Here is a 23,476-nt window from a genome sequence, read left to right as displayed (position 1 = left end):
GATACAGCCTTGTCTGCCTGGAAGCCTTTGGCTGGCTCTGTCTGGAAGCATCATCCAGACCAGCAATCCAGGTCCAGTCAGAAAATACTGAGTACCTGTTATGTGCTAGCCACCAGGCCAGACACTAGGAAGATAAAGACAAAAAAGAAAAGGTCCCTGTATGCAGGAGTCAACATCTGAGGGTGGACAGTAAAAAATATTAGTATGGTAAGTGCCAATAAAATACTATGCTCTGTATACTGGCCAGCTGCCAACGAAACAAAAACCAAAAAACACAAAAATCAAAAATATGCCCTGGGTGCTGTGGGACCCAGAAGAGACAGAGTGACCCTTTCCTGGGGGTTCAGGGGAGGCTTTTCAGATAAACTTACTATTTATCTGGCTAAGTACATGGAACAGAATGGCTTAAAAACAAGACAGGGTGTTCATTGGACTATTTCTTCTTTATATTGTGAATTGTAAAATAGGGTGAAGCAGGAGATAGAACTGGAATAGGAAAAGGCACCCTAAGAGTTTGAGCTTGGGCTCCGTTCCCTGGACCATTCTTTCTTGAAGTACGATCCAAGTATCTCTTGTGTCAGTCATCTGAGGGTGACTAAACACACTGCAGATTCTAAGCCCCACCTCATGTCTATTGAGTCTAACTCTCTGTTAAAAAGGGCCAAGGAATCTATATATTTAGTAAATTCCTCAGGTGATTCTCATGTGCCCTAAAAGTTTGAGATTGACTATGTCAGGAGGATCTGCAGAAGGAAGGATTTTTAAAAGGGGAGGGAATTATTTGATTTTCCTACTGGATAGATCCATCGTGGTGCAATGTGGAAGGTAGAACTAAATGGTAGGTAAATACAAACATAGCACAGCCAATTGAATTATTGCAATAGTCTTAGCAAGAGATGCTGTAGGCCTTAGCTAGAGGAATGGAATAAGAAAGAGAAAGAAAGATTTGCAGAAGAATATTTGAGAGATAAAGATGGGCAGAACATTTAGGAGACAGTGAAAAGTGGTTGGTCATGGGGTGGTGGTGGTGATGGAAAAGAGGAGGTGGTGATGGCTCAGGGGAGTGATGAATGATGGGGTGCTTCACTAACACCGGGACTACAGGAAGAGGAACAAGTGGCAGCTCAGATGCCCAGTTTTAGTTTGAGACTGGTATATCTATGAGTCATCTGTGTATATTTCCAACAAGCAATTGAATACCCAGTTCTTACGTGCCTATGTGAATGAGATTTCACTCCCCATTGTACTACTCACTGCCAAGCCAAAGGACAGGGAAAACATGAGGAATCCACATTCAGGAGTGGTTTGGTGCTAACAAATCTAGAAAAATATGCCCAAAACAAGGTCATTTGAACTCTGGATGCTGTTAAAAGGATTCGTAAGTCCATAGGAGGATTAAAAATTTCCCAGTACACTCTAGACGTAGTTATTGCTGCAGCTTGATTTGTATAGTGCAAGGGTCTAATTTTGTGGTTTCTGTTGCTATTTCTCTTTCAACTTGAAGATGACCATAAGGCATCCATGTGCAGATAATGCCCCACTGTAGTGGTGAAAGTGTGGGACAAATACTTTATTAATTCAACCACCGAGAAGTAAGGATTTTGATTTGGGGTTTTCTTTGTTTTGTTTCGTCCCTTTGGGGGAGGAAAAAAACAGAAGTTTGGTTTAATGTCAGTGCACCTCCATGGTGTCCTACTTTAAATCTTGGGTCTTGATGATATATAATTTTCTGACCAACCATTGTTGCAGTTTTTGAGTTTCAATATTTCCATTCAGGATGTTTCAAAGTAACATCTTAAGAAAGCACAGTATAGAACGTGCCCTTCCTCTGAATAGTTCTAGTTATGGACACATAAAAAATCGCATGTGGATATAATTAATGATGCAAATATTCAAATAATGAGAAGTCAATTGAATTTATAAATAAAATTTTTGGAGAATGAAGGCAAGGAAACTTTCTCAAACATGTTTGAGGCTGTTATTACCTCTAGTTAACCACCCCCCACCGACTGCCTCTTTTCTTGATCCTGTCTTTAAGTACCTGAATCCTGAACATTTTTCAAGTCTATTCTTTGTTCCTCTGATTTCTATAGTACACTGTAGCTAAAAAAAAGTAAATTATCTTTGATAGCTACAATAATCACCCAAAGGAAGACAGTTCTGAGTTTTGTTTCTTACAGTCTGATTTTGTATTGTACTTGAACATTTAAATGCTTCTGTAAAATGAACACTTTCAAACCTGACTCTTGACCTTCCTCACAGAACCAGGTCACCTTCTGGGCCTCCTCACATCTGATTTTTGTAATCCTCATTTTCCACGTTGGCTGGGTTCCATCTACATACAACTTTTGGTTCCTCCATTTTTTTCTCTTCCCCCTGGATATTCTCATGTGAGATAAATGAAACAAAATACGTAAAGCACAAAATATGTGATACCTGGAACAGTTAACAAGTGACAGTTCACTTTTTCATCCATCTCTCCTTCCAGATCCAGGCATTAGAGCAACTCCATGTTCTTCTCACTGGGCCCCAGTGTGTCCTTGTCTTCTTTTGACAGTGTACAACATTACCACAGGCATTCTCTAAAATACTCCCACTCACAAACCTTAGGTGTAATCCCTTGAAGTGGGATGATTTGTGTTCCCACAAACGTTATGTCCAAGTCTTAATCCCTAGTGCCTGTGAATGTGACAGGTCTTTAGAAAAAGGGTCTTTGCAGATGTGATTAAGTTAAGGAACTCAAGATGAGATCATCCTGGATTTAGGGTGGTTCCTAAATTCAATGACAGGTGTCTTTTTAAGAAGAAGGAAGACACAGAGACACAGAGAGGGGAAGTCCATCTGAAAATGAAGACAGAGATTGGAGTGATACGTCTTCAGACTAAGCAAGGGCTGATTGCAGCCACCAGAAGCTAGGGGAAAGGGAAGAACTGAAATCTCCCTCAGAGCCTCTGGAACGAACTAACCCTGCCAACACTTTGATTTTGGACTTCTGGCCTCCAGATATGCTAGAGAATAAATTTCTGTTGTTTCAAGCCACCAAATTTGTGAAAATTTTTTGCAGCAGGCCCAGAAAACTAATATATCCCTTTAGCCTATTCTTTAAGGTATTTCTTAATCTGGATTTAACCTACCCTCCAAGCTTGTTTCTTACTACTACCCTTTACAACTTCCTGTCTCCCTTGATCATGTGTACATTTTACCTTTTTGAATGTGATCTCTTTCCTTTCTCTAAAACTCATTATGTCTTCTCTACTTGTTCAAATCCTTATCATGAAATAAAAGGCATACCCTAGTCCAAAGTGGTTTATTTTTTTTTTCTATTCTGAATTCTTGTATCACATGCATGACATTGAATCATGTTTTGTTTAAACAGCATTTGTTTTCCTTTTCACATATGTGAGTATCTTCTTGAGGGCAGGATGATTTTTGCAACATAGAAGATGTTGAATAAGTGAATGAAGTCAGCAAGTACTGATAGAGAATTCAGGTGTAATGGGGTGAAATATGTGCCTCCCAAATCCATATGCTGAAGCCCGATTCTCCAATACCTCAGAATGTGACTGTATTTGGACACAGGGCCTTTAAAAAAGTAATTAAGGATAAATGAGGTTATAGGGGTGGGCCCTAATCCAATCTGACAGGTGTCCTTATAAGAAGAGGAGATTAGGACACATAGGGACAGACACCAGGGGTGCACATGCACAAAGGAATGACATTTCATGTGAAGAGGCAGTTCTCAGAAGAAACCAGTCTTGCCAGAATCTTGATCTTGGATTTCCACCTTTCAGAACTCTGAGAAATTAAATTTCTGTTGTTTAAGCCATCTAATCTGTGGCACTTTGTCATGGAAGCCCTAGCAAACTAACACGGTGGATAAAAGACTAAAAATTTAAAAAAATAAATAAAAGGGGGACAAAACTAGTATATTTTCTACCTGAATTGATGACACTATCTTCTTTCAAGTCCCAGCCATATTCCTAAAATGGCAGACTATTTGACAGAGCCCTTAGTAAAGCCCACTGACTTCTGGGGTTATTTTGAAAGTAGAATCATTGAAGTATGAAGTTCAAAGAGATCTGAGAGTGGAACTGGGATCGTGTCTCCACTACTCTTCATCTTTCTCTGGAATCAAACTATTGTCTACCCTAAAGTCAGGAAGTTAATTGACATTCTTATGAGTTAGTCTGCTAATCTAAAATTTTGTAATATTCAGTCATGGATCTTAAGCATATGCATTTTCTTGGATTGGTTATAGAGTATAGGGATTAGTGGATCCATTGGGTAATTACCCGGTAGAGATTAGGACAACCCTGGTTATTTATTGATTTATTCAAGTATTTTTGGGCCAAGATTAGATTAGTGTGTGCTTTTTCTCTTCCTCATTCTTTTGCCATCCCATAACTTCCATTGCTTACAGAGAAAAAAAAAATTTGGAATCTTGGTCTCCCTTCTTGGGAAGTAATTTTTAGAGGCTCATTGGCAGAATGCAGTATGTCCAGAGGAAGACGTCCAAAATGGTAAGGACCCTACACACTGAGTCACCTGAAGGTGGGTGAAGAACCTGACATTTGGTCAGAAATATATGGAGGTACCTCTATTGAATGAAGGTAGCAGCTTTTTCTCTGTAACCCCATGGGTATCTTTCTGAGATAGTCCATTCTGAGATGGGTGTACTTTGAATTTTGTTAAAATGTATTAAGCACCTATCTCAATGATCTTAAAATATATATGATAATAAGCTGTCTGGTTTCCACCTATTAACCGTATGTCTGTCTAGGAAAGACTAGGAAGAATATGAGCTGTTTAATTAGGGGTGCTTGTTATCATTAATGAACAACAAGAAGTAGTTTGTAAAGTTTTTTGAGATAGTCACCAAAATTTCAGAAAAGTACAGCCTCTGAGGTAAAGCTACAGTTAAATGAGAGTAGCTATATTGTGCTTTGCATACATTATATGGTTTGGTCCTTATAACATGTTGGCAGGGTTGGCATTATTATCCCCATTTTCCAGATGAGAAAATTAGGTACAAAGAGCTTTAGTAACATCCCGAGCTCATAGAGCACTGGACATCTAAACATTGGGTTGTATGTACTATAAAAGTCACATGTCCCTCTCCCCAAATAATGAAAGACCATAGAAGGAATGAAAGAAGTAGGCTTCATAATGTATCTTTTCTCCTAATCACAGATGAGTTTACTTTTATCCATTTTGCCCAAACTGTAAAATATCATTTTGGTCACCATCAATATTACACAGACCTGTTGTTCAAATATTCTCAGCTTTTTCAATAAAATGAGAAGAAACCATAATGTTAAAACAGATATATGTGCATTAAGAAAAAACTACCATGTGATTTTAGATGTGGAAGCTAACTCCTAAACATTAATTATTATTTTCAAACTTAAGGGCTTAGGATGTTTAAAATGCTGTATATTCATGTGGATTTCTCTGGGATATTGGAGCATATATGAGATATGTTTGCATATATCTAATTTATATGTGTGTATTTATTTTAGGTTATGTGTATACTGAGAACAGTGTGTATACAGTGTATGACATTTACTTTTCTTCCATTTAAGAGATCTTAATCCCCATTATTATTAACTATGCATAAAAATCTAAGTGGCAGATATAACATATCATATAGGTGTGACTACAACTCCTCTTTAGGAATAGCTATTCTTTGCTTTTATGATGTTTGTTTGGAAAAGAGAAGAGTTAGCAAAAATAAAAGCATTCCTCAGCCCCTCTTCCCTAAAACATGTTCCATCCAATCTCCAGAACAGGCTGGAATATCCTTCTCTGCCCCCACTCCGTCACCCTCTCAATGCAGTGGGAAAGGCAGTGGGTAATTGGGTCCAGATTGGAGGTGTTTAAATATTCATGAGGCTGGCAGGGGACTGGGAGGGGGTGACTGCTTAGAATGGGGGTAGGAGCTGGGGGAAGTGATTAGTCATTGAAAACTAGTGCATAATTCTGAGAAAGAAACAGAGAAGAAGAAAAAGATAGATAGAAATTAGGGAGGGAGAGAAAAGAGTGGAAGAGAGGAAATAGGGGAGAGAGAGAGGAGAGAGAGAGAGAGAGGGAGAGAATGTGTGATGAGCAATAGCTGTGGACCTTACAGTTGCTGCTAACTGCCCTGGTGTGTGTGTGTGTGTCTGTGTGTGTGTGTGTCTGTGTGTGTCTGTGTGTGTGTGTGTGTGTGAGTGTGTGAGGGAGAGAGAGAGGTAGGGAGAGAGAGAGCGCGCTAGCGCGAGAGAGCGAGTGAGCAAGCGAGCAGAAAAGAGGTGGAGGGGGGGGGAATAAGAAAGAGAGAGGAGGAAAGGAGAGAAGGCAGGAAGAAGGCAAGGAAGGATACAACCATGCTGTGCTGTATGAGAAGAACCAAACAGGTAGAGCTAAAGATTTTTACTTCTTGCTGCTGTGAAATTACCAGAGTACGATATTTCCCTGTAAAGGCAGGGGAAAAAAAAATATTTTAACTGCTTCTGCTCTGGCCATGGTGCTCGCGTTTCCTTAGCATATGGTAACTGATGGTTGCTTCCCGGCTTTTATTCTTTTTTGTCTTTCATGCTCTGGTTTTGGAATGCTGCTACTAATTAGGGTGAGGGTAGGAAAAATACGCCTGTTTGACTAGAAACATTTTTTTTTTTTTTTTTGCCTATTAGTAAATGCTCAGCATTTTAGGTCTCTGGTTTTGAGGGTGTGGATGTTGAAGGGAGTGTGGGGAAGATGTGGGCTCTACCTACAAGATGGGGAGGCGATCCTTTATATTATTTGCCAAAAGCTGGGTTAAGGAAATAATATTAAGGGCTGAATATTGCCTGTTCTGTGGTACAATTTTCTCACATGTGCTGCAGAAGATGCTCTATTTCGTACATGCATGTGCTCCAAAGGGGGGCAGGTATTTATGGAAAAACATGTGAAGCTTTTATTTATTTATTTATGTATTTTTCAGTGAATGAATGAAACTGTGATTTAGGACTTTTTGTTTGTTTGTTTGTTTCTTGTTTTTAAGAGAACCTAAAGACAACTGGGGGTGGGATGAGAAATTGGCTGTGTAGAAGGGGAAAATCCCCTTCCTAAGATCAGTAGCCGATTGTGCACCAGCTGGTCGGAGGGAGAGGGTGGACCACGCCCCTAGGAGCTTTGAGCTCCGGTGGGATGGGAAAGACGAGCTGGGTATTACCTGTTGGAAACCAGGTCTTTGCTCTCTTTCCCTTGCTTCTTTCCTGGGATTGTCAGTGACCAGAGACAAGCGAACATCCTGGATAATAAGCATGGTGACTCACTTTCATCAGGAAGAGAGACACATCCGAGATTAGCAAGAATCCTAGTCCCCTCCTTCCCTCCCCCCGCTCAGGTTTTTCTTCCATTTCAAATTGCTCACTTATTTCTTGAAAGACATTTTAGAAACTTGATTGGGGTGAGGGTGAAGAGGCATGGTGAGTGCTTTATTCCGCAGCAACCTACAGTTCAGTGGCATTCTCTAAAAGAAGCTTTCAAACATTTGTTGGAACATATTTGAGTGATTTTGTTGAAGGTTAGAAAGAAAAATGGGTGTGGGATATGGGTGAGTGCGTGTGTGCGCGTGCCCGTGGTGGTGGGGTGGGGGAGGGAGGTGATGGCAGTCTTGGTAGGAGAGGCCCTTTGCAGATTCACTGCCTTAGGGGTGGGGTGCAAGAGATCAAATTTAGGTATTATTCCCATGCAGGTATTGGAAACTGGACAATTTGTAATACACCGTCTGAATCCAAAGCGGGTGGAGGAGATAGCTTGCCAGGCTTGCACATTTAGCCAGCACCGTGGAAGGTGGAAGGAGGGGTGGGGAGTGAGGATGAAGGAGAAGGAAGAGGAAGGGGAAGGGAGACAGAAGCAGAATGTCAGGACATTGGGTGGAGAGGCATAAATAAATGAGTAGATAGTAACAGGCATCCTGGATTGTATGGGGATGTTGGGGAGGAAAAGTCAGCTATTAGGGGGAGGCGGGGGTGGTATTTAGAGCATTTCCCCAAACTGCTTCATGGTTCCAGAGATTAATGCTTCCACTGGATCGTTTTTCAAACTAGGACATTTCATCTTCTTGTCTTGTTTCATTTTAATATATAAATGTAATAAACACAGGTGTCTGGGTTAAGGACACTGTCAAAGAAAGGTCCTGAGGTTACCCCACTGGTGAGCTGGAGAAGTAAAATTTGGGAAGGCGGAGCCCTAAAAAAGCCAATGCAATCATTAAAAAGCTTTAAATTTGGAAAGAAAAATAATGCTGGTTTACATCTTGTTCCCATCCTATGTATACATGCAAGTGTACATACAACTCCTTTGATAAAGGCAAGGCAACCAAGCTTGAGTTCTAGAAAGAGAATAGGTTTAAAGGAATTCCCTTTCCAAAATGTGGACAGCTGCCTTCACTTGGGCTCTATCTCACCGACAGACTCAAGCATTAACTCTGATATGCAAAGTGATGAAGCTGAAATTGTGTGTTCAGGGAGTTGAAGAAATTTGCATGCAAATGCATATAGCATCTGTATACTACATAGGCAACAGTCATGCATGTACTCTATATGGTTTCCACATGCCTTCCTGTGTTTTAGCATCATTCATATTCAAGATAAAAAATGAAAGGTATAAAGATTGTTCTATTTTGCCCTTACATTTTATAAATGTGTATTTATGTATGAAATGGTGATGTCTCCTATATACCACTGCTGTGTATCATTCACATTAGTCAGTGTTTAGGATACCATTCAATCAGACTGAAGGAAATGGTGTATTCAGGGCGTGGGCTTACACTACACTGACTGGCATTTATATAGTGTGAGTACTTAAGTCTCACACAGATTTCCTGCTTGTGGGTGAAATGATCCTATATCATTCATGGCAGAATCCAATAGTGTCCATCCTTCTTCTGGCATCTATTCATCATCCTAGTCCTTAACAGGGAATCAAACAAGGGCAAAAATCTGCAAAGGTCTAAACTCTGCCACACCCATGAAATCCAGCAGAAACGTGGGAGGGGGCTGAAGGGCTTGTACTTCCTTCCTCTTCCACTTGAGCAGTATAAAGAAGCAATGCTGGATTTCTGAGTTGTAATACATTGCCAGTGTGTGAGAAGAAAGTGTAAATGATCTATATTAGCCATTAGATACCATTATAGATTATTATAGCAGGAAGAAGAGAATGTGAATGGGTGGAGATGAGAAGACGGTAAAAGAGTGGGCAAAGGAGGAGTAAAATAAAAGAATCCCTGAGATTTTATTGGCTTATGATTTCCAAGTATCTTGGAGCTTACTTTAATTAGCTTAATTACCATGCACATTGCTGATGATTAGAAACTTGCAAGGTGTGATCTATGTCCACAAAGCAAGAAAACTGTGAGGTGTTTCCTTTGTTAAAAATAATGACTTTAGTTTGTAATTGAAGTATAAGGAATACCATACAAGCAAGAAGTCCCCCAACCTCACCAACATCTGCCTTCTTCCCCATATGACGAAAAATTCTTATCATTGAGAGTGTGATGTATGGTCTAGAATTCCAAACTCGCTGTGCCTTTCCCTTTCAGCATTGGGAAGGTGTGGAAGGATTCTGCCTTGCTGCTTGGTGCAGGCGATTCTTCCTACTGATAAACTGGATTCCTCTTAAATCTCCCTGAGCCACACCCAGTGTCACCCAGGGACTTAGTGCATTAATTAAATGAAGGCATTCTACTTAATATAATTGAAGCTGCTCAGTTTTCTTTTTAATAGTGATTTCCACCACACATTTCCACATTTAAACAGAATACTAAAGGGCTTTTTTTCTGCCAAATTATCTGGACTTGCAGAGAACCTTATAAAATTCATGGTGAATCTAGAATATGTGTTCATTTCTGGTGACTATAATTTCTTCTAAACCATGCCAGGGTATATACACAGTGAGCCCTGATCTCTCTCATGCTGACAGAGTCTGTATAACTCTAATCCCCTCCCCCAACCCCCACCCCATGCTGAGGCAACTGGAATAAGAAAATGCAGGGTTAATTTTCTTTCTCGCTGAGCTGGCAAAACTACAGGAATATTCTTTGATGTTTCATGCTAAAGGGCAGTGCTCCTGCTCACAGACAGGGAGAGTGGTTTAGGGTCTCCTTTGCCTCCCTCATAGTGAAATTGTCACTGGTATGCCTGAGGCCAAATTAATCCAGATTTAAAGAGCTTTACCTGGCCTCATAAAAAAAGGAGGTGGGGACTCTTTCAGGCAATAATAGAGCATGCATATTAACCAAATATTCCCCTTGTTCATATTGATAAAGTAAGACAAGTCTCGATTTTCCTCTATTAATAGTTCAAAGAATACACATAACCAGGTCATCTCAAGAGAAGCAAGCAGTGTCTGTTGTAAACCATAAAAGTGATTGTGCACAGGAATCTTCCCTTTTGAATTTCTGAAATGTGGTCAGATAGACTCTGCACCATTATAATTAAACCTTCATAACATTCTCTAAAGTGCTAGGAAGAGCTCTGTGCTGTGAGGTCTTAGTGGATTCCACGTACTGATTCTGAGATCTTGAATAAATCAACTCATCGTGGCCTTCTGTTTCCTCCTGTGGAATGGGGACTAAAAAACAAATTTAAAAAACCCTCACAAACAAACAAATAAACCAAAAAACAAAAGCAAACCAAAAAACCCTGCCCTGCTTACCTTAAAAGATTTTTGTGGAGATTAAGCATAATTGATGTGGAAATGAAGATTAATAGAAATGCAAGAAAATTTTTCTCTCCAAGTTTTGCCATGTGAGGCTTGACTTAGAATCACCAGTTCTTCAGGACTGTCAAGAGCCTACTGTGTCTGCCCTTTGCTGTTAGAGGTTAGTTCCTTCTGGTCGTCATTGAGCCCTCTGCTCTTGCTCCTTCCCCTGTGGTTTCTGCAGAACCTGACTCCCTCATGCCCTACTCTCTCTTGAGATTTCATCTTCTAGTGCTGCATCGACTCTGTTCCTCACAACCTATGAATATGCTGTTATCTCGTCCATCTTAAAGGGTCGCCTCTTGACTCTGTGTCCCATCTCTGCAGTGCTCTGTCTCAGCTCCTGCAGAACAAAGGCCCTAACATGCTCTTCACACTCCCTTTCTCCTCTTCATCACTCCCCATTTACTGTTCCATTTACTTAGGCTTCTGTTCCCATAATTCCACTGAAACATATTGTAAAGGGCACCACATCCAGGGATCCTTCCATCTACATCTTATTCGATTTCTCTCTGGCATTTTGTATTGTCCATCCCTCTTCCTGAAACTCTCTCCTCACTGGGTTCCCATGATATCTCTCCTTGTCTTCTCTCTGTCAGACAGGACCTTCTGAGTTTCCTTTGCTGGCTTCTTTCACTCTCTTCCCCCTAAAATGTCAATAAATGTTTGGTTCACAATCTGGGTCCATTCCTCTTTCCATTTCACTCACTAATCCCAAGTGATCTCACCGATGTCCAGAGATATAACCACCTGTGTGATTTCCAAATCTGTAGGCCAGAAATCTGATTTGAGCTCCTGATCCATAGATATCTCTAAATATTTCAGAGAGGCCAAAGTTCATTATGTACAAAACCAAACCCAGTGTCTTTTGTTTTGTTCCACACTTGGTCTTCCTTACTACACTTGTTGCTATAACCCTGTCCATATAGCTTTAGAGCTCATAGATATCTCTAAATATTTCAGAGAGGCCAAAGTTCATTATGTACAAAACCAAACCCAGTATCTTTTGTTTTGTTCCACACTTGGTCTTCCTTACTACACTTGTTGCTATAACCCTGTCCATATAGCTTTAGAGCTCTAGGAACCTGGGAGGAATCCTGAATGTAGTCCTTTCTTTCAAATCCCACATCCAGTTTCTGAATCCTTTGATTCCAGTTAAAAAGGTTTTGAATACATCCTCTGCTCTTCAACTCTACTTGTTTATATAAATGATCTGATTGAGACTTTTCATTAACTCTCCTCTGGACAAAGGCAATAGCTTCCTACATGGACTTCCTACCTCCACATTGTTTTCCTTCAATTCTCTTTGCAAATAACACTGGAGCTGTCTTTACTTAATATAGAATATTGTTTATATAAATGATCTGATTGAGACTTTTCATTAACTCTCCTCTGGACAAAGGCAATAGCGTCCTACATGGACTTCCTACCTCCACATTGTTTTCCTTCAATTCTCTTTGCAAATAACACTGGAGCTGTCTTTACTTAATATAGAATACAGTATTCTACAAATCTGGACATATTATTCTCCTCATTGAAGTCCTATAATGGTTCCCTGTTAACTGCAAGTTACAATGCAAACTCTTCAGCCTGGATGTCATGATCTAGTCTTGCCTATCTTTCCAGTGCCATCCTCAAACACACCCCACTTTTCACTTTATGATGCCACATCAGTATTTTAGGTCTTGGTACATTTGCTCATACTGCACTCTCTGCCCACATTACACTTCCCTCTCATCCTAGAAAATTCCCGTTTCCCTGAAAGACTTAGCTCTTTGAAGCCATTCTTAACCTCCCTAATAAAATTTTCTTCTACCTTCTTTGCACCCATACTATATTTTGTACTATCTCTATTAGCACTTACTGCACTATTTAGCATTTCTTTTTTTCATATATTGGTGTCCACACTGTGAGCTGCCTGATGAAAAGGTAAAATCTGAATTCTTTTAAAAAAAATTTTAAAATATTTTTTAATCTATTTTTATTAGCATATTCATTATTACAAATCATAGTTATTCTTTATACCCCTTATCCAATCCACCCCTTCCTCTCCCCCATCCCTTCTAATAATCATAGATTTCATAGATTTGTTCTCTTCATCTGATAGATTAACTGTTCCTCTGCTGGTTTGTTGCCTAGATGATCTATCCAGTGCTGAGACAGGTGTGATAAAGTCCTCACCTATTATCATAAATTAAATTAAATGCTTCTTTTATTACTCTGGAGTGCACTTTGTGGAGGAAAAGTACCTCTTTTTTTTGGTTTCTGCTGGTGCCTCTCCTTGTGTCAATGTAGTTAAGAGTTTGGCGTTCCATCTCTCTTTTGCAGCAGCTATGGCAATTGCGGTGGCTATAGTGGGCTATCCACCTGTGCCCTTTAGCTGGTTGTGGCTGGGTTTGGCTTCCTCCAGCTCCATACCTCAGGACCCTGGTGGGGCCCCGGGGCCATGGTGGCAGCTTTTTAATTATTTTTCTATCTCTAATCTCTGTCATAATGCTTGGTACATAAAGCAACTGATTATAACCATGGATAATCTGTTTGCTAAATGAATATGAAAACAGGTTGATAGTCTTTCTACAAGTTGTGGCATATCTAAATGTATAGAATCACTAGGAGATTTTTCTTGTAATCTACTGGCATGAAATTTTAAAATGGATTGGTAATCACTGATTCTTGTTATTGACTTGTAGACATGACAACCATCAGTTTTTTATGAAAGCAGGCACAAAATGAGCCCATACATAGACTGAATTTCTCCAAACTACCATAGCTGGTATTATCTGGAAACATCCCATGTCCTCCTCATCAATCAACCAACATGGCAGCTTTACCCTCTGAGGTTAGCAGAATCCCAGTTTAGACATATGGTCACCATAGTCTTGGATCTTCATGTATCCTTCCTTTGGGGTCCCAAATACCTGCGCTTGGTGTTTTGCTCCACAACTACTGCAAATAGAACCTGAATCAACCTCTTGCTGCTCTTAGTTGATTTATTTCATTAACCACATGAACTTCAAAAAATACAGGTAGTGTTGGACTCTGCTTAGGGGTATGCACTCAAGAATTAATTGTATCTTTGTTTGGATATCTTTCCTTACCACTGAAGTATTTACATCATAACATTCCACAAAGAGAAATCTTGCCTGGAATAAGGAGGGTGAATGGTAAATAGTCCCTCAAAGAGGGGGGGAAATGGATGAATTGGTAAAGGGCCATGAAAATCAACTACATTGTGTAATGATAAATTAAAAATAAACAAATAGTCCTTCAAATGTCTATTAAATGAATAAGAATCAGATCAATTGTATCTTTCCTGGGTTTGAATAGACTGAAGGTATTTGAATTCTGAAGTAGGCCTATCATGCTGAGTATGGGGCAAATTGCAACCACAGCTTTCCATGCACATAGTCTTTGCCAGACTGTAAGTAGTATATTTCCTCTGGCTGAATTGGCATGTCCTTGAGAAGAGCAGCAAGACACAATGATTTTAAGGTGAAGTTTGTCTTCAGCTGCTAAAGTTGGGTAGGGTTTCTCAGTCACCATGCCCTGTTCTGTATTTTGCTCAGTGCTTCCAATCTCGTTGGCATTGAGTTTTCTTGTCATTTTCTCCTCCCCTCAGATCCCAGTGGAGTTTTTCTAGTTAGGTAATACCAGCTCATGTTAGTGTTCAGTGGGCAAGGTTATGCAAAGAGAACTTTAAGAAAAAGTATGTCTTTTCCAACTTTCCAAATAAGTATTTTAGACAAAACGGGTATTTTAAGCTATGTCTGGCACATAGTAGATTCTCAGTAAATATCTATCAAAGGAATAAATGTAGGAAGGGAGGGATCATCATAATGGGGCCATTAGGGGAGATTTGGGGGACAGAAGACCATGCTGTGTACTTATTCAGAGTGGGTTTTGTGTTAATGTACACTCAACTCTATTGGTCCTCTTCACAAGGAAGTTGTGGTCAAAGCTACAATCCCCTCTTCTGTGTGCTTAGATCAGAGTGGCACACTTGCAGTCATTTAGGGTTTAGTATGGGATTGTGACTCATCGGATTTTCTATCCTTAATTATTTACATATTCTATTTCTTAGATGTCGTTTGTTTAATGTCCTGTTTCATGTCTTTGTAGTGGAATTAACCCTTCCCCTGGGTTCTAGACCTGGCTTTGCCTATTGCTTGTCATGTGACCTTGGGTAAGTAACTTAATCTTTCTGAGCCTCAGTTTATTCATCTGTGCAGTGGGCGCAGAAAAAGAATCTCCCAAATCCTGACTTGCCTTTTTTTTACCAGGTTGGTGTGAAGCTCAAATAAAATGATAAAAATAAAAGTATTTTGCAAACAATGTGTTTTTCAAATGTAAAGTGTTATTAATTGAGAAATTTTACATATTGGACCCTAAAGTATTCATGGCTCTATGCAAACAAAAAGTATCCTTGCTCTCCGTGTGGAAAATACACATCCTCCATTCCCATCCCTTCTCTCCTATTCTCTCCAGAGTAAACATTAACCATGCTAAGGGATGGGACTATAGTTTATCTTTATCATTTCCTTTGAAAACTTCAGTGACAGAGTTTAGATAAGCGAATATTCAAATTGTCATGAGACCCAAGCACCAGTTCAAATGCCTTAGAAATATCCACTATTTTCCTTTTTATGCTTTTCTTCACATTTAGATATCCTCTCCTCTCCATTTGCTAAGTCTGTTGCTTCTTCCCTGTCCCCACCCCCACTTCACCTCCAAACTAGGTTCTCAGCACAAGATTAGCAGGCATGCTGTGCTCACATCCATCACAAGGGCCCAGTCAGGCAGAAGAATAGAGAGGGAATGCTAGGCTGGTTGGGGGATTGAAAATGGAGATGCAGCCTGGCTGGGGGACAAACCGCTCCCTTCAAAGATGATCACCTGAGCACCATTTCCATAACAACCTCAGAGTTCCTCAATGCATCAGGAATAAACCTTGATAAGGAGTGATATACAATCCTGAACCTTTTCAAACTCAAATCTGAATGCCGTAAATAATGTAAGCCCTCAGGTTTTCTACAAAGAACATTTAAGTTCTCCTGTGTCCTTGGTTATGATTGGAGTAAGTTACCAATATAATACGACAAAATTTATTACATTTTCATACAAGTAATGAAATTCTGTAACCCAAAGAAACTGAGTCCTTAAATAATATCTAGAAACATTTTAAAGTATAACAATTGGATCAATTTAGTCCAAGAGAATCTGTTTTTCTTAGAAGCCAAAACATTAACATAAAAAAAAATTAGTATCAAATATATTTTGCAAAAATCCTTTTCTAAAGAGGGCTTATGTAGACTGTAAGAGAAAGGCATGTTAACTAGAAATTTGGGAATAAGCTGGTGTCCAGAGTGAAATAATAATTTGTTTAATTATATTTATAGTTGGTTAATGGTTAGTATCTTCTTTAATCCATCCCTCTAGTGACATCTCTCTCTCTCTCAATGCACACATGTATATTATATATGTGTCCTTTGATTGGGTATGAGTAACAGAAACAAACTTCAAGGTTCCATAAAAGGAATCTATTGAAAGAAAACTAGAGATAACATGAAATTAAGAAGTTGAACAGCCAAGCCTATGGGAACCAGGGTAGATCTGGTAACCTCAACAATAGGAATTCATAAACTTTCTGGAGCCCTATATTTAGAAGACTTAGTTACTAACAACCCCAATTTCTCTGCCTCTCAATTTAAAATTCTGAATGAGAGATAGAGAGAGAGAGCTAGAGAGGGACAGAGAGAGAGAGAGACAGAGAGACAGAGAGAGAGGAAGGGAGGGAGAGAAAATGAGAGAAAGAATGAGGATGAATGAATTTGACTGGTGCTATTTGGGTCAGCTAGTTATGCCACAGGGCCTATCATCTCTGGAAGAAGGCTGGGTCACATAGTTTAGACACAATTTCTGGAAGCCCATATCTGTAAATCTAATGAGAGTGAATTGGCTGAGAGAGTCCCCTGCACATAACCCTATTATGTCCATAATAGATAGGCTAGTTACCCAGATCAGGAGAGACTTCATAAACTTTGGTGTATCACTAATTTTTCTTTTTGATTGTTTTCTATTTGGTCTGTATTACATATGCTTATTTTTGGTAGGGTTATCATCACTGATGGTTCTAAAAGGAAGCAGTCACCACACAGATAATGAAACTCATGAGTTTATATACCTAAAAAATAAATGCAAGAGCAAGTCTCCATACTTGGAGATGCCAGACACTGGGTTTTCACCATTTTCCAGAAGGTTAACTCTGGCAACTACCACCTGTCTAAGACCTATCATATATTGTTATTAATTTGGCCTTGTGTAGCTTTGCTCTAGCTTTTCTTTTTTAGTTTGTAGAATCAGCTTCTGAAAAAACATTGAGCAATAATAAGTGTAAAGCATCTTCACTGGATTTATATCCGAGAAATGCTACTTCTTGACTCAATTTGAATGTTCTTGAACTAATTCCAGCAATAATCATCATATTTATCTATTTTTAGAAAATTGGCACTTTCTAAATATTGAGCTGTTGTCTCCGTATGCATCAGTTTGCTCTAAATGTAGACTATTGGTAATTAGCCTTACATCCATTATTTGTAATCCCAGTTCCAATAACTGTTTAGAAATGTTATTTTTAAATGAAAATTGCTAAGACCCAAATATCTTCCCATTAATGACTATATAAAAGAGCTAGATGAGGCAAAGAAAAAATAAATAAAATGATCTCCAAAGGTTAAGCAAACTCAGGAATTGGCTGCTTTTTAAAATGGTTTCAAAACCTCTTAGTCAGCATAACTGGCCTAGGAATTAGGCTTGACTAGATAGTTATTAGAATGTGCACTCTCTTCACATTCTTAATTTGCTTTGGTTCAGAAACCAGTTTACCTCCGTGGAGTATGAGCTGAGAATCAAAAGCTCCTCTTAATGGTCAAACTAGATGCTGTAACAGCTGTTCACAACGGATGCATTCCATGGTTCTACACAAATTCCAGTAGAGGCAATTGTCTTCATCATTTGCCTTAAAAAAAAAAGAGCAAAATTTCTCTAAGAAAAAACAAAATCCCAGTTTCTACATAATTAACTTGCAGTTGGATTTACAGGTACATGTTGTTAACAGGGTTGTAAAGGGAGAAGAGAAATAGACATTGAGTATATTTTGGGTGGGCATTGCATTTCAAAGTCCTTCAAATCAAAGAAAAAAAGGAATATTTTATTTGAGAAATGGGAAGGAATAGCGATACTTCATCAGCAATCTACTGTACACTCCTCTCATTTCATCTTCACCTAGGCATTTGGGAAATTTTTCTTCCAAATATAAGTTTTATTGCATCAATATTTTTAAGAACTTTTGAGATTTTCAAAAGTAAGGGAAGAATGATAATGCCTCACTTAAAAGACACTGACTCTTTTTTTTTTTTTTTAGCAAAATCCGAGTTGGGGGTTTGATTTATTGAAACATTTTCTTTTCTGAACAGCGCCATTTACAATATTTCTTTAACTCTCAAGGATTTGTTTATCCTGATGAAAGAGAACAAGATTGTTTTCTTTTTTTTTTTTTTTTAAAAGATGACCGGTAAGGGGATCTTAACCCTTGACTTGGGGTTGTCAGCACCACGCTCACCCAGTGAGCAAACCGGCCATCCCTATATGGGATCCGAACCCGTGGCCTTGGTGTTATTAGCACCGCACTCTACCGAGTGAGCCACGGGCCGGCCCAACAAGATTGTTTTCTATATTACTTGGGAGAGCTACTCTTGGGAGCTACTTGGGAGATCTCAGGTTGGTATTAAGTATCCATTTGAGTAAGTCTTTCATGCTAATCCTCTTAATTCAATGTTCCTCAGGGCTTTGATTGCTTTTGACTGAAACACACAAGGTGATAGCTTTTTAATAATCCAGCCAGATTTGTGCTTTCATACTGATGGACAGTTAACTGAAGAACTGTATAGAAAACCGAAAGGCAAGACTTAGTTTCTTGCACATTCTTCCATCTTGAACTTCATCCCTTTCATTTCTTGGGTGAAACCAGTATAGAAAAAATGAAGAATTCTATTATTAAAAAGGGAGAAAGCAGTTAGAGTTAGAAAATAGAATTTTTCTGTTTGGAATTGGGCCATAAACCTTCTAGTAAAAAGTGTCATGGGAACATTATGACCACAGATGGCTCAGACCCCACTTCTGAACATCATCTGGAAAACTTAATAAACCCAAGAGAAAGAGTATCCAGAAAAAAGATCCATGAAGTTTGGGCACTACTATACTTAAATATACTTAATCATTCTAAGGACCAAATTCATTTTTATACTTAGTGGGAAGAAACTATTGATTCTTGGCTAGAAAGAGAAATGCCAATTTTGTTGTCATAGTTATCATGAGGCAAACGTATAACTATGTGATACCTATGAAACCCATCCCAATTTGTTGCCCTAGTTCTTGTCTCATTTTATGCTAGACCATATCTTCCAGTTATTAAGGGTTTTCCTGCAGGCCTCTACTGTTCGCCTATATCATCAGTCCCATGTTATTGGAAACTCGTTGGTTTGTGTACATATTGAGGTCTCTTTTATTGACATATGTTACATTTACTGAACTTGGTTATTTAGAAAAAACCCACCCATAAAGAATCAAGCCATAAGAACCATAGGGAAACCAATTGGAAAGTCAACTTTCCCATAATCCAAGATTTTCAGATATTAAAAATATTATTTTTCCTTTTATTCTTTGTTGTCACCTCAGAAAGTATCCTGTTAAACTAATTGTCTTCTCCCTAGATTAGACTTTACTCCCCTACTCTTGACAATATCTTCTGGAGATACCAGCACATTCCTAGTCTTCCAGCTGATAACATGGAAATAACTACTCTTCCTTTCCTTATGAAGGCCATACTATCAGTTACCAAATTCCATTCGCAACGTCTTTCACATCTGTCCTTTCTATCTTCTGCCAGCCTTTCCCAACCAGCATTTCAGAAGAGAATCAAACCCCTGAATCCCCAAGGCCCTAATGCCCATAACTGTGTGTAACAAATTAATTACTCCCCTGTGCATCTAGATGGGTACTAGTTATATACAATTCTTAGAAGAAGAAAAAATAGTCACTCATTTTTTGTGTGTTCTGTGGTTCAGATGAGCAACCCCAGATGAAAAAGGCTGGATCGTGACCAAAGTTCCCTACTTTCAGTATAACCTCTACACACTGCCTGCTGGTTAATCTTACATTTAATTCCTTTTTTACCAAAATTTCAATGGTTTCTCTTTGTTTATAAGGTTAATTCTAATTTATTTATGATTGTTTTTCAAGTTTCCTTAGAATCCATTATCAATGTCTTATTCTTGCTTTATTTCCTACTGGCTCCTGCGTTGACTAGGCTTGTGAATTTAAACAAATTTAGTTTCTCTGGGTTGTCATTTTCCCTTATGTAAAGCAAAAGTATTGAACAAAGTCATCTCTAAGCCTTTTTCAACTTGTGACATACCATGTTCTATAGCAAAATTCCTCTTTTTCTTGGACATTCTGTCCCAGCCAGACTTAGTATGAATTTAGGTATTAGTTTTTCTATACTTTTCTTCATTGCCATTCCTCCTTCTTGGAAAATCCCCTTTTTTCCTAGCTCAATCTCATCCAATCTCTGAGCCCTGAATCAAGAGTGACCGCATTTGTAAAAGCTTCCCTGACTACCACAGTTATCTCTGACTTCTTCTGATCTTAGATCTTCTGTAACACATAGTACCTGCCCCTTCCCTTGGAATTCATTAAACAGCACCTTACTTAATCATCGTATGTGCTTTTATGTACCTGATTTTCCCCAACTAATTTGTAAACTCTTTCAAGGTAAGATATTCAGTTCAGTGCCTGGTTTGAGAAATACATAGTGACTGATATCTACTCTGTGATGAGCTCTGTATTAGATTTCGAGGGAGTGTACAAGACAAATAGAAGGCTCAGTAAACTCTCAGAAAGACAAGGGATCTACCTTGCATGACCTCTCTGGGATATGTGAATCAGGAAACATGCCTTCCTCTTTGAATCTCTTTATTTTCTTGGCTTCCGTAACACCCATTTCTACTGGTTTTCCCCTCCTACAACTTTGGTTGCATATTCTTCACCCCCAACTTCTCTTTTTCTAATCAACCTCTGAAAAGTTGGTGTTACCCAGGCTTTTGTCCTTATTGTCACATGTTCTTACTCAACACAAGCTCCATGAATAATGTAATCCATGCTCACCACTCTCAGATGAACTAGTGGGTCTCAGATTCTCCAGACTCTTCACCCAAACCTAGTTCTTGGGCTCCAGATCGATACATCTAACTGCCCACTAGAAATCTTTCTGATGACCCATAGGAACCCCAATTTCAACATGTCCTAAAAGGAAGTCATCATTTTTTATTCCTAAATCTCTTCCCTTTTTTAACCCAGCCATCTCATTCAGAAATAACACCCTTGATTTATTCCCCATATCTCCCCTTTATTATTAGATGCTAATACTTTTCCCCTAGTTTCTATAAATAAAAACAAATGACCCCCCTTCTATTCCTCATTTTTCCTTACTCCCTACTTGAAAATATGTCTTTTTTTTTTTTTTTCCTTTTTGTCTTTTTTCGTGTCCAGCAACGGATCGCAACCCTCAGTGTCGCGCCCGTACTGGACCGGGACCGGCAATGGGATCGCAACACTCGGTGTTGCTCCCACACCTCGCTCAGCCAGTGAGCGGGAACCAGTCTGTATGTGGGATCCGAACCCTCGGCGGGAGCGCCACCGCGCTTCCCAAGCGGCGCACTGTAGCAGTGCGCCACCGGGCCGGCCCTTGAAAATATGTCTTTACTCTGCCCTCCCATCTCTATCTCCAGTCATCTGTCATGCAGACTAACATAATAGCCTTCCCCTCGAATCTCCCCTCTTTTACCCTCAACCTCTTAACAGTCATTCTTCCTTCAGTAGCAAGACCGGCCCTTGAAAATATGTCTTTACTCTGCCCTCCCATCTCTATCTCCAGTCATCTGTCATGGAGACTAACATAATAGCCTTCCCCTCGAATCTCCCCTCTTTTACCCTCAACCTCTTAACAGTCATTCTTCCTTCAGTAGCAAGAAAGAATGATTCTTCCAAAAGTATCTATTAGATTGCATGTCTTCCTTTATTTAAATTTTTTTGATGGCTTCCAATTTACTGTGGATTGAATGTCCCCCCAAAACTCATTGAAACTTAATCCGTACTGTGACAGTGGTGAGAGGGTCGGAAATCCTATGATGGCAATTGAAAGGTGGGACCTTTGGGAGGGGATTAGTTTGTGAGGACTGTGCCCTGGTGGAAGGATTGATCCACTCATGCAGTAATGAACATGGTTCTGATGGCTTTAAAAGGAGCGAGTGAGTGAAGAGTTAGTTCTCTTGCTCAAGCCATTCATCATGTGACACCCTGCATTTCTGTAGAGAGTTACCACTCACCAAGAACCACATGCATTCTCTGGACTGTGGACTTCCCAGCCTCTGAACTGTAAGAAATGAATTTTGTTTTCGTATATTATGCAGTTTCAGGTATTCTGTTATAAGCAACAGAAATAGACTAATACACCATTCCACTTAGAATCAAAACCAAACTTATTATCAAGGCCTATAAATCCTACATGATCTGGGCCTTGCCTCCTTCTCTAACTTCTTCTTGAAACCACTCCCCTCTTGCTCCCCAAGTCTACTGGCCTCTTTTTTAGTTTTTAAAGCACATCACTCACATTTCCTCTTCCCTCTTCAAGCGCTTTGTATGTGCTGCTCCCTGTACCTGGAATGCTCTTTCTCTGGCTCTTTATTTGAGAGGCCTTCCCATCTGAGCAGTGTTTAAGTTACTTTTAACATACCACATTTCTTTCAGTTTCTTTTTAAGATTGCTTCTCAATCTGATTTTTTTTTCTTAATATTTACTTGTTAAGCTTCTGGTCTCTGCCTATCTCTTCAAACTTTAAAGCTCACCCTCTTCACATCCTACATTCTATTGCAATTGTGTCTTTTTGTGGAATGACCCATATTATTTCATCCTTTTTTCCTTTCCAAGCAGTTCCTTTTTCCTATAATGTCCTCTTTTTTCTTCTTTTTTACATAACACATTTCCAATTTATTTCTATGATGTAGCTAAAGCTGTTTTCTTCTTTATGGAGACTCCCTGATCCTTCAGGTAGATATGATTATCTTCTCTGTGCCATCACTGTGTCTAGTACATACCTCTACTATGACATTCAACAGACTTTATTATAAGTATTCATTTACATGTCTATCTTTTTTGATACACTGGGAACTCTCCTAGGGTAGGCATCCTATTTCATTTATTGCCTATCGATAGCTCTGTTCAATGCTTTGCATACTGTAGACTCTTATTAAATAGGAACTGAGAAAATGGAGCCTACAGAAAAATAAACAAATGTCAGAGTTCAGTGAATAGTATGTGATGGAAAAATTCTATTAGGACAAAGGTAAAAGTTGCCCAATTCTCACTGATCAATCATGGAAACTGCCCACTTCTGGCATAGTAAATAATAGGGCACCTAATAGATACCTCACACAGAGCCAAGACTTGGGTTTTACCCAACTGGGGCCAGCTAGTTGCTTCAGTAAATAACAGTCACCATTTTATACAGAGATACTTTAACATGTTCAGAAAGATACTTGACACTATAAACCTCTTGTTATCTGGGTTAAAGATGAATAGTCACTTTAAAGTATGCAGCTATGTCTTCTCAGCCAATTTTTTCTGCCTCCTAAGCCTG

At 39.2% G+C, this 23,476-nt stretch overlaps 1 protein-coding gene across 1 annotated transcript in view; it reads left to right on the top strand.

The window, feature by feature from the left end:
• Positions 1-6,245: 6,245 nt before the first annotated feature.
• GAP43 (growth associated protein 43) overlaps positions 6,246-23,476 on the top strand; it is a 103,913-nt gene continuing 86,682 nt past the window's right edge. Inside the window, exon 1 of the mRNA XM_008567899.1 lies at positions 6,246-6,395. Within this exon, the coding sequence (XP_008566121.1) occupies positions 6,366-6,395 (30 nt within the window). The 5' untranslated portion in view covers positions 6,246-6,365. The remainder of the gene's footprint in view (positions 6,396-23,476) is intronic.

This window comes from Galeopterus variegatus, unplaced genomic scaffold (genome assembly GCF_000696425.1).
Source record: "Galeopterus variegatus unplaced genomic scaffold, G_variegatus-3.0.2 Scaffold355, whole genome shotgun sequence".
Classification (NCBI taxonomy): domain Eukaryota; kingdom Metazoa; phylum Chordata; class Mammalia; order Dermoptera; family Cynocephalidae; genus Galeopterus; species Galeopterus variegatus.
Note: the sequence above shows the minus strand (reverse complement) of the source record. Positions and strands in the feature narration are given on the sequence as shown.